We start from the raw sequence: 14,573 nt of genomic DNA, 5'->3' as shown, positions 1-14,573 counted from the left end.
CTGCCATTCTGGATCTGAAAGGGTGTTGGAGTTACCAGGCAATGGTCACCATGGCACTCCTGCTGGTCACCAATGTGAGTCCAACAACCTGGACAAGGAGACACGTATAAGTGGACAAATACAAGCCTTTTGAGTGTGTGTGATTTTGTACATCTCACCTTGCTTTAACAGGTGTATTTCACCGTCCGGTCTTTTCACCCACAATCCATAGCAGCGAGAGCCACGGCTGCAGCGAACCGTGCCATTCTCTCGCACCACTCCTCGCAGTTCACTGGTGGGACTGTTGTGAGACACGGCCCCCATGAGGTGGTCAGTAAAGGCACACTCTCGGTCCTCGGACTGCAGCCCTGCACAAAGACTCTGGTTCAGTAACAAACACTCAGCAGAGACCTGGAGCAGGTCCCTCAACTGAAGGTCCTTCACACCATCTCCGCCGTCAGAAACAGGCAAAGAGCCCTACCTGCCACTTCTCTCTTGCACTTTAATGTAAAGTTGCCTGTGCAGCTCTCAGAGATCAAATAATTATTCCTGGGGCAAATCCCAATTGTCTTAGATGCGTCCATGTTTCCCTCACTCGTGTTTTTTCCCTGCGTCTTACTTCTGCCCCAGATGAGAGAAAAAGATGCAACAAACAGGTGCAGCAGAGTGGAAGCCAGGAAACACAACTCATGGGATGTTTCTCCCATCCTTCTTCCGAAGCATCCAGTCACCAACCAATTTCCAGTAGAGGGGTGTGCTGGTCCATTAGAAAAGGCATTTTATTATGACTGAGTTTTGTGTCCAGGTCCTCTTGCCACATGTTCTTGACATGGATTAGATGGGTCCAGCTGACTGACTTGAAACATTCTGGAAATGACAGCGAACCTAAAATGTGTTTGAAGGCCACGATATGCTAACCCCTGGACATAGGAATAAAGCTTAACCTCTCACACTAAGGTGGCATATTTGAAACATATTAAAGCTCCAAACACTGCTTGAGGTTGTATGACGAAGATATTCACTCAGTAATTGACTACCATGAACCTGCGAACAGAGTTCCCTGCAGACCTCCCTCTTTCATGTTATTAATTCAGGATAAGACCCCAAACCTCCTAAATAACAACAACCTGCAGTTTATTGTGGCAGCTACCTCCTTAAACCCTCAGATGTTATTGTACTGAGAAACTTTTATAAACCAGTACACTCTGGCTCTTTGAGGAAGTGTTAAATTTAGTCTGAAATAACCAATAAAAGCTGTGTCACTGTACACTTAAGACCATATTTGTTTTGCACAGTATTTAGTTGACCTAAGATGTTATTGAGGATAGGATGTTTAAAGAATAGTGTGTATTATGTAACAAGTAAACAGTTGGATATTTTAGATAAGCCCTTTTCTGATGAAGCTGTCTAAAAGTCATTTCAGCAGTTCAGTCTGTGCCTCCTGTTAACCCTGTGAACTGTTATGCCACCTCACACACTCACTAAGACTTATGTAACCCCAACTCACTGGAAATTGGGTAACCAAACACTGAGAGATGTGTGTCTTAACCATTATCACTGAAAAGTGTTAACTCACTTTCTTTTCTAGAAAACCAAACCATCTGAATACATACCAAAAATACAAGAAACTCACATCTGACTGAAATACCAAATTTCCATCATTGCTTTTTAACAGAACAATCAGAATCACACACTAGTTTCACACAAACCTATCAATGCTTTAAAATCAGAACATAAATCTTTATATTTTGAATACTTTACTGTGACTAACATGGATTATCATTGATTAGACATTGATCAAACAATTATCAGTCAAATCTTTACTTTTGTGCTTACACATGATTTTTGTTACTTCCTCAGTATGGTGTGTGTCTCTTCTGTGTGGCAGGCACACACGAACCTTTGCAGTTTCTCATTTTAGGGATGTGTCTGCTTCCTCTTGTGTGATTCTGTACTTTCCACTCTGTTAGATGTAAAATCAGTCTTCCCCGTCCTTTCAATACAACCATTTCACATTTTATTTAACACATTCACTAATGATTATGTCAAACAAAACACACAAATCATTTTATGATTATCTTTACTTATTGAAAACTTAACTTTTCTAAGCATTCTGCCACAGCATTTTAGTATTAATTCTTTCATCCTCTCCAACCTCCCCTGGAACTTCCTCTTTCTCCTCTGCCTTCTCTGTATCTCGGTGCTCTTCGAGGCCCGTATTCACAGCCTCGCTGACAAATGACAGTTATCAACATGGGTCTATTACCCAGGTGCACGCTGGGAGGGATCCTAACATACCTACCTCATGTAACTGCAATCACATGATCAACGCTCAGCCAATCAAAGGGATGCAGATCATGATTTCAGCTCTCTGCTCTTTGTGTCTCTATGTAAAGCAAAAGACACTTCATCCAGGATTAAGTCAGTCCTGGCTTTTCTAAGATCAAACCAGCTCGATCAAAATGAACAGGATTCTAATAATAGACATGATGGAAAACAGCATGTCACTCTAACATGTTCTATAACTGAAGCCTTTTCATTTGTTACAAGGCCTTGATGCAGAAAAAACATCCCCTGTGACTGTTACACTGTTAATGTTATATCATCACACTAATGTCACTCGTGTACTGGTGAGAAAGTAGGGTCTGACTCAACTAGTTTGTATCCACGTGCACCTATTTATTATGATTATCATTATAAAGATGTGGAGAACACGTAAAAGTGACCGTGCTTTTGCAGTCGCTGGCCCAAAACTATGGAACAAGCTGCCCCCTTCATATTTGACAGACTCCATCTGTTTTTTAAATCTCGGCTAAAGACTCATTATTAATCTTTATTTCAATTTATGCCTCTATTTTTTTGTCTGCACTGATGTACGTCTTAAACTATGTACAGCACTTTGGTCAACAAATGTTTGTTAGTGTGCTTTATAAATAAACTGACATTGACATTTTTATTAGAGATCAAACTGCTGATTACTTTAATCAACTGACTGGTCTGTCAAACATCTGACAGGAGTGAGAAATGCTCCAAAGGATCACCAGAATAGTTGCTAATTCACTGGCACTAAAAGATTAAGGATTACGCTCTAAAAGGGACACACAGTGATCGGCATGGAGGGAGGCTGCTTCTGAAGGTGTTGGTTTTGCAATATCCAAAATAATGCCAGGCTGCTGATTTTAATTTCCTGTGGACTGAGCTTGGTGACATCAGCTTCACTCTGCCGTTTCCTTGGCTGCACGTCATGTGCATGTGGCGCCTGTTGCGGACTCTGACGGGTAGTCAGGGAAGAAAGGCATGCACACATTGTGTTTTTTCCTTCAGTACTGGTAATGAGCAAATGTGCACGGTATGAAGAGCATCCACTTTGACACCATGGTATACTGTGCAACCGGTACCCACTGCAGCCCTAATTATCACGTGGTGCTCGTACTTTTACTAAAGTAAAGCTGGTCCAGATGTGGTCTGACCGGTGTGGTCACAGTCAGAGTATATTTACACCTTTCTCCTGCTCCAGAGCTGTTCTGCTGAGCAGGGTGTATGAGGAAATCCACAAACTATGTGAAAGTCAACACACACACTGGCCTCAGTGCAAGGAAGAGTCTGACAGCCACAAATGATGCATTCTGGCATTTTGTGGAGCTGAGGAAACAACAGCACAGCAGAGCGACGCCTCAGGCTGTTCTTGTATCAGACCTCCATTAATCCAATGTCCTAACTTTACATCCACAACTGCTCTTTGTTCACAGACGAAAGTTGCAGCAAAGTTTTCATGCACTTTGGTTGGAAGTTGCTCAGATTCAGACAAATAAATAAAAACTGACATGACTGGACGCTGATCTGAATCTGGTCACTTGTCAGCCCAGTGACAGCTGCCTCATGTCAGCAAGGTAGCTACTGTTCCAGGCTCCATGCTCCTTTTTCATCCGGTATGAGTTCACATGCAGTCAGAGCATCCCCACTAATGGCAGCAGGACGAGCAGCGAGCAGCTCCTGTGTGCCCCCATGGACAGACACACAACTATCACTGCATCACTGTGACACTTAAGGAAACTTAGAAACACAAGGACTCTCAGGCAGGTTCTTCACGTGTTTTAGTTTCTGCTGCTTCAGGTCAGCAAAGGTCCAGTAAATCCTAAATTCTTTCATGGTTCAGATCGGGGAGGGGGTCAGTGTCACCTCACAGGAATCTATCTGTGGCCCCTCCCCAGACCGTCGGAGCCAGGCGTAGTCGCAATATTTAGTCTACTGCTAACACACACGCATAGGGAGAGGAAGGCGGGGTGTGCGTCTGTGTCACATCAACACATCACAACAACACAAGTTCTGATACAGTCTGGCTGACGACTGCAAGTACACTGTAGGGGGGAACCAATCTGACTGTAGGACCCATTGGCTAGTCCTCACGGTTAGAGCAGGACAAGTGTGTGTGTGTGTCAGTGTTTATATAAGAAAGCCAGGATGTGAGTGTGTGCCAAAACCGCCAGTTCTGTTTCTGTAACACTCTAAGTTTATTGTTTTGTCTTTGTGTAAAATCGCTGCCATGATGTCATTCTGGAAATCAGTACAGATCTGGGTAATATAAGAAACACAAATACAACAAATACTATATTTAAGCTTCACAATCCTGTATTTAGTGAGGTTTGTGTTTGCTTGTGTGTGGAAACATGTAAGGCTAACAGTTTCCACCTACTTCCAGTCTTTCTGCTAAGCTAGGCTAAATGAGTCAGGGCTGTACTGTGATGTAAGATATGCCATTAATATGAACTGACCGGCCACAGCAGGCAATAGCAGCATACACAGACACACAGCTGCACGCACAGCGGCCATGTTGGGTCCAGCTCTCAGGTCTGAGTCCCTGCAGACCTCACACAGACTCTGAAACACAGTCTGGCACCTCTGGTCCCGAGTCCGATGATCCTGACATCTTCTCCTCTGAAAAACAATTTCATTTTATTTTATTTCATGTTGTTCTGTTGCTGAACACTTAAAACAACATTAACTAAAACCCTGCCAACTCTATAACAGACACTCTTGGAGCAGGGGGGCCTCCCCAGAGATCATCAGACCCCCAAATCCTTGCAGTCATTGTTATCATAATACCTCCACAATACAATGTCAATAATGTTGTTATATTAGCGCCATAAAATCTATATAATACCACTATAACACCACATTAATGTTGAGATGTATATATTTCTATAATATACCAACACTGAATAATAACAAATAAATAAACAATATATAATTTAATGCAAATACAATAAATAATACAGATACCTTTAGCAGATATACACTAAATGTTAATGTTATTGTTTTAATATTTCAATAATATTTAAATATCACTATAACAGTTAACAACACACCAGTAATATCGCTCTGAGAGGAGTCTGTCCCGATGACCCCCCGGTCTGTGTACCACTGTAGTACCGCTACACGTCTCTGTAGTACTCTCTACGCACTATGTCACTATACCGTGCATGCACAGGAGCCGACGGTGTGACCTTCACGATCCAGCTGCATGCGCGCTGTGCCACAGCTCGCACCAGACATTACAACTCACCTGTGTGTCTGTGTGCAGGTACGTTTAACCTTATTATGGCTGAGGCTGGAAGGGAGTGGCGCGCGAACCCCCCTCCCCCCCGACACGCACACACACACCGGACACCCGTTACCGTGAGACTGCCCGACGTGCGTGTGCGTATAATAAAAACGGTTCCTACCGGTGAGGAAGACTCCGGTCCGTTATGCGGGAGATGATGATGCAGGCTGTCTTTCTCTCCCCTTCTCTTTGTATTTCTGACTGTATTCCGACCCGACTCGGTCCAGCTCGGTCCGGTCCAGATTGTGCTGTCCGGAATTACTTCGGATCCAACTGCAGGTTCGTTCAGTGGAACCTGAAAATCCGCAGAAAAGAATCTGCGCTGCGTTGCTCTGCGGACACCTCTAGAGTGTCAAAATAAAAAAGACGACAGCACACTGAGCTTCCGGAACACACTTTCACAATAAAATCCCGAGCATGTTTGCGAACAATACAGATGTGTAAACCTGCTGCAGTTGTGCAAAACTAAACGTCGTTCAGTGAGAAGCTGGTGGAGGAGAGAGCGTGGTTTGTGTTGAAATAAATCATTTAATTTAACGTGCCCTCACATCATTACTGGTTCTTTTAATTGGCTTGACTGGTTTTGCAAGGGAACAAGTCATTTTGCTCCACATCCCTTCTTCCAAGCATTGTCTTAAGATGTCCAGTACATGACCTTCTAGGTCACATTGACCTAGCGGACATTTCCTTTTTATAAACCTGAACAGAGAACACGAACAGTTCACATAAGGCTGCAGCTATATCCATTCCCCATTTAAGGAGGAAGTCGCTCAGGATGTTGACCCATAAGTTAAACAAGGGGGACCCAGCCCAAGATATTCTTTCTTGAGCAAGAGAAGAGAAACAGATCAAGCATCCATAAACACTTAGCTCAGCGTTACATAACTATTACAAATAATATCTATATATGAATATTACATATTACCTCTGGAACCTTGTTTATTTTTAACCACTACACAGCCAAATCAAACTTTTACTGCATTAAAGACAGAGTTCACCCTTTATTTTGAAGGCACCAGTACTCCACTTCCTGTGACCTGTCAGATAAAATCCTGGAGACAGAGAAGGGTTAAACAGCTGACTATATGTGACAGACTGAACCTGCAGATGAAATGCTGGGCATGTGTTTTAAGCAGTGTGTCGTTCCGCACAGTCCTGACCAGAACAGATTCACGCGATGGAAGCGCCCTCACTTCTCTGAGGATCTTTGGCCTCACTCTTTTTCTGCAGTGACACCTGGTGCTCACACATCATCACTACAGCTTTATCCACAGCATCATCAACATCATCAGCTGTTCTCATCCTGTGGAGCTGTGTTGGAAACAGAGGGCCTCCCGTGTTTCCTGAGGAGGAGGGGGGTTTAATAGCTGGTGGACAACAGTGGCAGTCTACGGAACAAAGCGATAAGCTGGACCAGGGTCTGGACTCAAACATTACTGTGCAAACACATTTACTGCTGACCTCTGGACGGGGTTTGTGGGGAGTGACAGACACCACTGACTGCATCTTTTAAAATGTTCAAGATAATGTTAGCAGAAGTCAAGTCAGAGGATCGCCCAAATTCTTACAGAGCAACCTGACGGAAACCAGACTTTATAACAATCCATCCAAAAGTACACTGCCACGGAAAAACCAATGTACCTCAGAACTATACTTCAGTGTGGTCTGCCACTGGAAACCTTTCAAGAGTTCAGCCGGAAAAAACATTCAAACAGTAAATTAAGGACAATAAGGAGAAAACGTATGTGTAGTGCTGAAATCATGCTTTATTAATTCAGAAATGCATAAAACTCAAGGAGGATGAAATATAGTTCTACATCAACAGATCAATTAAATCAAAGTACAGGGCAAAACAATACTCCTTTTCTTTTCTTTCACAGTGGATGGAAACACTGTGGTGAATGAAGACCCTGACTACTGACAAGGTGAACTGACTAAAAGCTACAAACACTCGCACACAAACACACAAACATGTTACGTAACTATCCTCCAAGAGATGGCGCTGCTTCTGCACAGCAGAGCTGGCCTTGACTTTCCCTTTATTTATGGCCAGGAGATGTTATGTTTTAAAAAGCCAATCCGGCCGTCCTGTGCCAGAAACAGCGCTCTTTATTATAATGAACTAAATGCTGAGAGTGCAGGCCGCTCGCACTCTGAGCAGGTCATCAAGTCATGGTAGTATGACACAGTCAGTCTGAGTACAAGGCCAGTTCATGCTGCTTACATGAGGGTAATGCAAACAGCACTCAGGGTCTTAATGCTCACAGTACAACTCACTGACAACTGTAATATCGCACGCACTGACGCGTATCCAAAACAATAACTTTGTCTTCCTGATTCAGGTTCATAACGTCAACAGGGAGCCTCTCTACCTGTTGAGGCAATCTTAAGACTTCAACTTATCGTTGAGGCACAGAGTTTAGTTTCTCAGTTTAACAGGGTATTCGTTCCTGGTGAAACTTTCTCCTGTTAAACCACATTTAGTTTCATTTTGTTTGTTAATATTATTGTCATAAATAACAATGCATACATTTCCCATAACCGTTAAATTCGGCTATATACATTATGTACATGTCACAGAAAAATGGATCAAACATCCTAAGTCATAGTTATCCAATATGGCACATTTTATAACAACTTTAGACTTTAGTCTACTTTGGCATAAATTAATGTCAAGATTGGTACAAAAATAGTTCATATTTACAAGAACAGAAATCCAGATCTTTCTCAAGTAAATTACTGATTGCTAGTTCACTAAATAAAAAGGTTCTGGATGAGGGAAATGGGGAATAGAAATTAACTTTTTAAAAATTATTTTTCTACATAGACCGAATGTGAACGTTGACAGTTGCGGAGTCGGAGCCAAGCATATTGAACAAACGGAGAGTGTACACCCCGGCGTCGTCCTCCTTTACTGCAGAAATCACAAGGGTGGAGAGGTCAGTGGTGTTCTCCACGTGGTACCGCTCATCCCCGTCGGGGAGGGTCCGACCAAAGCGGACCCAGTTGACGGAGGGGGCGGGGTCTCCAGAAAACACCCCTGCCACAGTCAGGGACTTCCCCAGCTCAGCGCTGACGTGTTGCGGTAGAGCTTCGATCTTTGGTGGAGCAGCTGTTAACATCGAGACAAAAAGATCAGTGACACCGGTTTTACATTTGTGAAAATACTGTCTTATACAAGTCTTAGTGACTTTAGTGTCATCATTTTAACAGCTGAGATTTTTGTGCTGATTATGACAAAAATAATAAACAAAAATTTACATCATAAGGAAATAAGAATAAAAATAAACAGCATGTTCCAGCAGTGTGATACATTTTGATATCTTTATAAACTCTTCTGTCCTGCCAGGTCAACAGAAAAACAGGTTTTTAACACTTTCCACAAGTTGTGGTTAAGCAAAACAAAGATGACAGCTGGAGTCCAAATTATGTTTCCTTAACACAGCCACTTCTCTAAATTCATGTTATTCATGATTATTTAATATTTATAAATTATTTTCTCTGTTGTCAACATTCAGTCACAATCATGTCTCCAGTTCTGATGACTTTTTTAATATTAAACTGCCTTCTTTGCTCACCCTGTGAAATGTGAAAAACCTGAAACCTTGCTAGCTGCTGAACTACTGTTGTTTTGCAAGCTAACCACCAACATGCTAATTAGCATGAAACAGGCCACAATAGCCTGCCAAGTTCTCTGTATAAGGCTAGCTAACTGTAATTAGCATGACTTTTACGTCGACTTTAACTGCACAAAGGAGTATGGGTGTAGTCCAACATTAGATTGTTGTTTAAATACTAGCTTTTGAAATAAACTAAAAATCTGTTTCACTGGCACACCGGAGCCAGTGTGAAAGCTCCTGTTCCACCACCTGGTACCAGCTTGACTCGAATCAACTCTTCTTGTCTTATTTGTGTTTCCATCAGTCAAACGTTGGGGGTAGTACCTGATACTATTTTGACATCACCTCTGTCGAGGTTCCAAGTGAGCTGAGGCGATACCAAATGGTGACGTGTAAACACTGCAAACTAGCGACTGTCAGAGAAATTCGTCACTGCAATGCGGCCATTGTGCCAGTGATTAATCTGGATGTTTACAGGCGGTCACACCAGTTGCTCCTTGTTCATTCATTAGTAAGAGTAGTCTCCACTTCTCTCTCACGAGTGTTATACAGGGTAGAACCTGTAATAACGGGCCTATATTTCATATTTTGGTGTTGGGGCATGTCCCCCAGTCCCTGTGGAGGGTATGCCATAAATGTGATAATACAAGCACAATACATATAACGTGAACCACCACACATACATCTCATCCCATAGCCCAGTGGTCCCCAACCCCCGGGCCGCGGACCGGTACCGGTCCGTGGATCAATTGGTACCGGGCCGCACAAGAAATCATTAATTATTTCCGTTTTATTTATTATCTGAGTCTGAACGATCTTTTATTTTGAAAAATGACCGCATTCTCTCGGTTACATCTCGGTCACTTGAGCGCCAAAACTGGCTTACTTGTGCGACATATTCAGCCTGCTCAATGAACTCAATCCGTCACTTCAGGGGAAAATGACAACTGTCTTCAAGTTGGCAGATAAAGTAGTTGCATTTAAAGCCAAACTGGATTTGTGGGGACGGCGCGTCAACAGCGGCATTTTGGACATGTTTCAAACATTAGCGGGGATTTTGGGTGAGACTGAGCCTGAGCCTTCATTCTCCCAGCTGGTGCACGATCACCTGTCTTTGCTTTTAAAAGAGTTCGAGCGCTACTTCCCAACCACAAAGGACCCACGAACTGCCAAGGAATGGATCCGCAACCCATTTGTCAACAAACCAGGTGAATCCAGCATGTCTGTGCAAGAAGAAGATCAACTGCTGGAGATCGCAAATGACGGCGGCCTTAAAAGTATGTTCGAGACAACAACTCTGTCGGTGTTCTGGATTAAAGTCATGACAGAATACCCTGAGATCGCCACCACAGCACTGAAAACCCTGTTGCCATTTCCGACATCCTATCTGTGAAGCGGGTTTTTCTGCAGTGACAGCAACCAAAACAAAACAACGGAGTAGACTGAACATAAGCAACACACTTTGGGTGTCATTGTCTCCCATTACCCCCAGATGGGACCGTCTCGTTGCAGAGAAACGAGCTCAGGGCTCCCATTGATTTAGCGTTATGGGGAGTTCAAGTTTTCAACACAGTGGATTCACGTTTATTATTATTATATTAACAATATAAACAATCTACCCCCCGGTAAGATTGTCAAGCTTTGACTGGTCCGCATTGATAAAAAGGTTGGGGACCGCTGCCATAGCCCACAGATTAATGAATGTGATAATACAAGCACAACAGCTACAGCTACGCCTGCTAAGTGGAGCTAGCTAACTGGCTCGTTGGCAGGTCATCACATCTCTGAAGATGTCAATGTAATGCCTCAAATAAATGGCATTACTTGGATACACTGATCACAAATTTGAAAACGACATGGTTATTTTCTCACCTGAAAAAATATACGAACTTAATAAAGTGGCATAATAACAGTCCTACGATGAAAGTGATAACAGCTTTGAGCCTGGCCTGCCACCGTGGGCCGACCACTTCATGGTAGCTTCACGCGGCGCCGCTGTGACAACCAGCGACACTGAGTGCGACTTTGTCTATGAATGTTTAGTGCAGACTGCAGGCACGTCAAGGTTACAGGAAAACTGCTGTTAGTGTCAACTGTAATGCTAGTCTTAATATTTGTCTTAATGTGTAAGGTTATGTCCAATTGTTTTAGATACACACCACGAAAACAACAGTCACGCACCTTGACTTTTCCTCATGTTTTGGCTAAACGTTATAGCAGCTGCAAGGCTTGCTTATCTGGTGACGTCACGGTTCGACAGCCCAGAAATGATTAATATTGTATAGCAATGCGTGGTTCGGGGTCTTTTCTGCTTCCGGGCTGCTTGGGCAGCCTGGGGGTTGGAAGATCTCTGGACTGGAGGTGTTAATTCTTGCCTGTGACTTTTTGAATAAACCAGCACGGTTATATTTTTATAGACTCGAGTGGTCTGAGTCGTCCCTCTGAGTTCCTGGTTTGAAAGAACCGGACGAGGCTTTATAATAGAATAGAGCCTTTAATCTGCAGTAGAAAACAAAGCTCCCGGTACCAAAAGTGAGCAGAGTTGTGTCGAGTTGAGCCGGTACCAGGCGGTGGAAAAAACACATTTAAGTGTTTCCAAAACCAGCATACATTTTTTGTCTGTTTTTGTTTTTCATGTAAATATCAATGCAAACGTATCAAATGTCAGTGTTATTAATTACATGAGAGGAACAAACAGAAGAATTTAAACAAGCAGGAAGTCATCTCAAATCATTTTTTTCTTTACATTCAAACTTGACTCACAAAGATGCTCAGATTATTCAAGGCCCACCTCCTGTTATCCTGAGTTTAAGTGCAAAGTGCCAACAGATTCAGGCAACCTTTCAAATGCATCTCACCTCTTTTAACCCCTGTGGTGAGGGCCCTCAGTGAGGAGGCCTCGGCATGCGAGTGAGCAGACGTCATTTGGCTGCTGGAGCTCATGGAAACCATTGACTCAGCCATCGTGGCAGACATGCTAGTCGCAGACATGCTCTCAAACAGATGCTCGGCAGCAGAAGAGCGGGAGCTGCTGCTGTAACTGCCAGCACCCATACGAACCGATGAGGCCGAGAAACTTTTGTGCATGCTGGCAGCAGCATCAGCAGAAGCTCTTTGCTCCACAATAATCATTTTTGTTGGTTCTTCAACAAGAGCTGTGAGAATGCAAATGACAAGCACAATGCTCATATCACAATGTGCACAAGTACAGTACACTATACACAACTGTGTATGCAGTGTCGCCACACATCCAGTGTAAGCTAGGATGGTCACTGAATTAGGTGCAATCCAAGTCAGATTTTTAATCACAAACACATCTAAACAATGAAATACACTGACACACAGTGTGTTTAACTTTGTTTAGTTGACATGCAGTGGAAACTCACTAAGGACGTTGAGGGAGGATGTTGCAGAACACTGTCCAAACTGATTTTTGGCTTTTATTGTGTATTTCCCACTGTCTGCAACTGTGGCTTCACATATCTCCAGAGTGTACAGATTCTTGGAGCGGCTCAGCCTGATGTTTGATGTGACAGATATCTGCACAGAGAGAGTGTTGAGTTACATCAGCTACAAAAGCTTTGAATGTTTAATTTACCCTTAAAACAGTTTTAAGACCAATGCAACTTTGTCTTGATTACAAAACAAATAACTACTCACAATCATGTTGTCTTTCAACCACTCCACTTCAGGAGAAGGCTCTCCTGCAATTTCACAAGTGAATCTGACATTTTGTCCCTCATTCACATTCTGGGATCTGGGTTGCACCAGGAAGTGGGGTGCATCTGAGCGCTTGGCTGTGACTGCAATATCAAACTGACATTTGACCAGGCCTTGCTGTGTTTGTGCCTGACAAGTGATGATCCCCTGTTCACACTGGCTGACCGACTTGATGGCCAGGGTCTGGTCGTTTCCAGACACTCCGTATCTGTACTGCTCTGAGTTGGCCAGATCCACCCCATTCAGGATCCACCTGACATCGGAGGCCCCGGGGATGTTGGCCCGCAGAACCAGAGACTGGCCCTCTGAAATGGACATCTGCCTGTGGGAGGACTTTACCTCCTTCACAAAGGACAGGACGTCCTCATGGACCGTTTCCTTTTTCATGACTTCCTCAGAGATGTCAGCTTTTGTTCTGGAGGTCTTTGAACCTTAAACAGAAATTAATGTAAGAACTGATGGCAGGAAACAGTCTGAATGTTGGTAGATGCAGGTGAATGAAGGACAATGGCCTCCACAAGCAGGTGTTACCTTACCTTGTATGGTGACTGTGCAGGTTGTTGAAACGACTCCAGCACTGTTCGTAGCAGTGCACTTGTAGACCCCGCTATCAGAGACTGCTGATGCATAGAGCTCCAGATAAGCTGAGCCATACTCCTCAAAGATTTCATACCTCCCACCGTGAAACAGAGTCTGTCAATCAGGAAAATATGATTGTTACTAACCAAAGAAAACAAGTCACTCTCTATCTGTAAATAATTGAAAATAAGCAGGAGAATAATTTGAACATTTGAAAATGTTACCTTTCCATCCTTCATCCATGAGACTTCAGGTCTGGGCTCTCCCGTCACCTTCACTGACAGCTTGACAACGGAGTCTGAGGCTGCAGTGACGTCGCTCAGGCCAACGGAGAAGGAGGGCTTCTTTTCAACGGGTGGTGACATCCTTCTCTTTGGTGACATGATTGGAGAAGTCACTTGGTCCTTCTCAGATGGAGCAGGAGATTTGGGAGCAGGGGATTTTGGCGCTGGAGATTTTGGTGAAACTGGAGACTTGACTCTCTGAGGTGACTTGATTGGCTCCGGTGATTTGACCTCTGGAGAAGTGACGCGGGTAGAGGCAACTACTTTCTGTTTGGACCTAGACTTGCGGATTGTCAAAGTGAAATGGGCCTCTTGTTTGCCTCCAGTGTTTTCCACCAGCAGAGTGTAGCTGCCTTCATCCGACATCTCGACAGCATAGATCTCAAAGAAGGAGCTGTACTGAGTAGACACTGTGTGGTAACGAGCAGTGGAACTAACAACTGCTCCTTCATGCATCCAGGTGATAGAAGGTGCTGGGTCACCATCCACATCACATTCAAATCTGGCAAGGTCTCCTTCCTCTACAGTCAGGGAATGTGGTTTGTTCAGAATCTTGGCAGGAACACCACGCTTCTCCCTTGGCTTCTCAGCAACAGTGGTGGTCTCTTTCACAGTTTTAGTCACAGTTTCTTTCATTGTTGTTTTAGAGGAGGAAGCATGATAGACTTCTGTTCTGGTCATCTCTGGCAGATGGGAGGATGGTGGCTCTTCATCCTTGCGGAGTGAAGAGAAGGCCGCATATTCTCCTGCTACATCCAGTGTGGCATAATCAGAAGTCTCTCCTTTGGC

General features: G+C 43.7%; 2 protein-coding genes across 2 annotated transcripts in view; both read right to left on the bottom strand.

Annotated features, from left to right (window-relative positions):
• Nucleotides 1–2: 2 nt before the first annotated feature.
• Nucleotides 3–5,933, bottom strand: LOC109970432 (uncharacterized; the record flags this gene model as incomplete). The annotated part of the gene is made up of 4 exons (XM_020617985.1): nucleotides 3–88; nucleotides 159–347; nucleotides 4,752–4,914; nucleotides 5,703–5,933. Coding segments are annotated over 4 exons (669 nt in total), but the record flags the coding sequence as incomplete, so codon positions are not given.
• Nucleotides 5,934–7,337: 1,404 nt separating this feature from the next.
• Nucleotides 7,338–14,573, bottom strand: part of LOC109970431 (titin-like) — a 206,786-nt gene continuing 199,550 nt past the window's right edge. The window contains 6 exon segments of the mRNA XM_020617984.1: nucleotides 7,338–8,693; nucleotides 12,060–12,356; nucleotides 12,588–12,741; nucleotides 12,862–13,352; nucleotides 13,458–13,614; nucleotides 13,725–14,573. The exon segment at nucleotides 13,725–14,573 is cut by the window's right edge and continues 15 nt beyond it. Coding sequence (XP_020473640.1) covers nucleotides 8,401–8,693; nucleotides 12,060–12,356; nucleotides 12,588–12,741; nucleotides 12,862–13,352; nucleotides 13,458–13,614; nucleotides 13,725–14,573 — 2,241 coding nt within the window. The 3' untranslated portion in view covers nucleotides 7,338–8,400.

Source organism: Monopterus albus, unplaced genomic scaffold (genome assembly GCF_001952655.1).
Source record: "Monopterus albus unplaced genomic scaffold, M_albus_1.0 scaffold198.1, whole genome shotgun sequence".
NCBI lineage: Eukaryota > Metazoa > Chordata > Actinopteri > Synbranchiformes > Synbranchidae > Monopterus > Monopterus albus.
The sequence above is the reverse complement of the archived record's forward strand: the minus strand, read 5'-3'. Positions and strand labels throughout refer to the sequence as shown.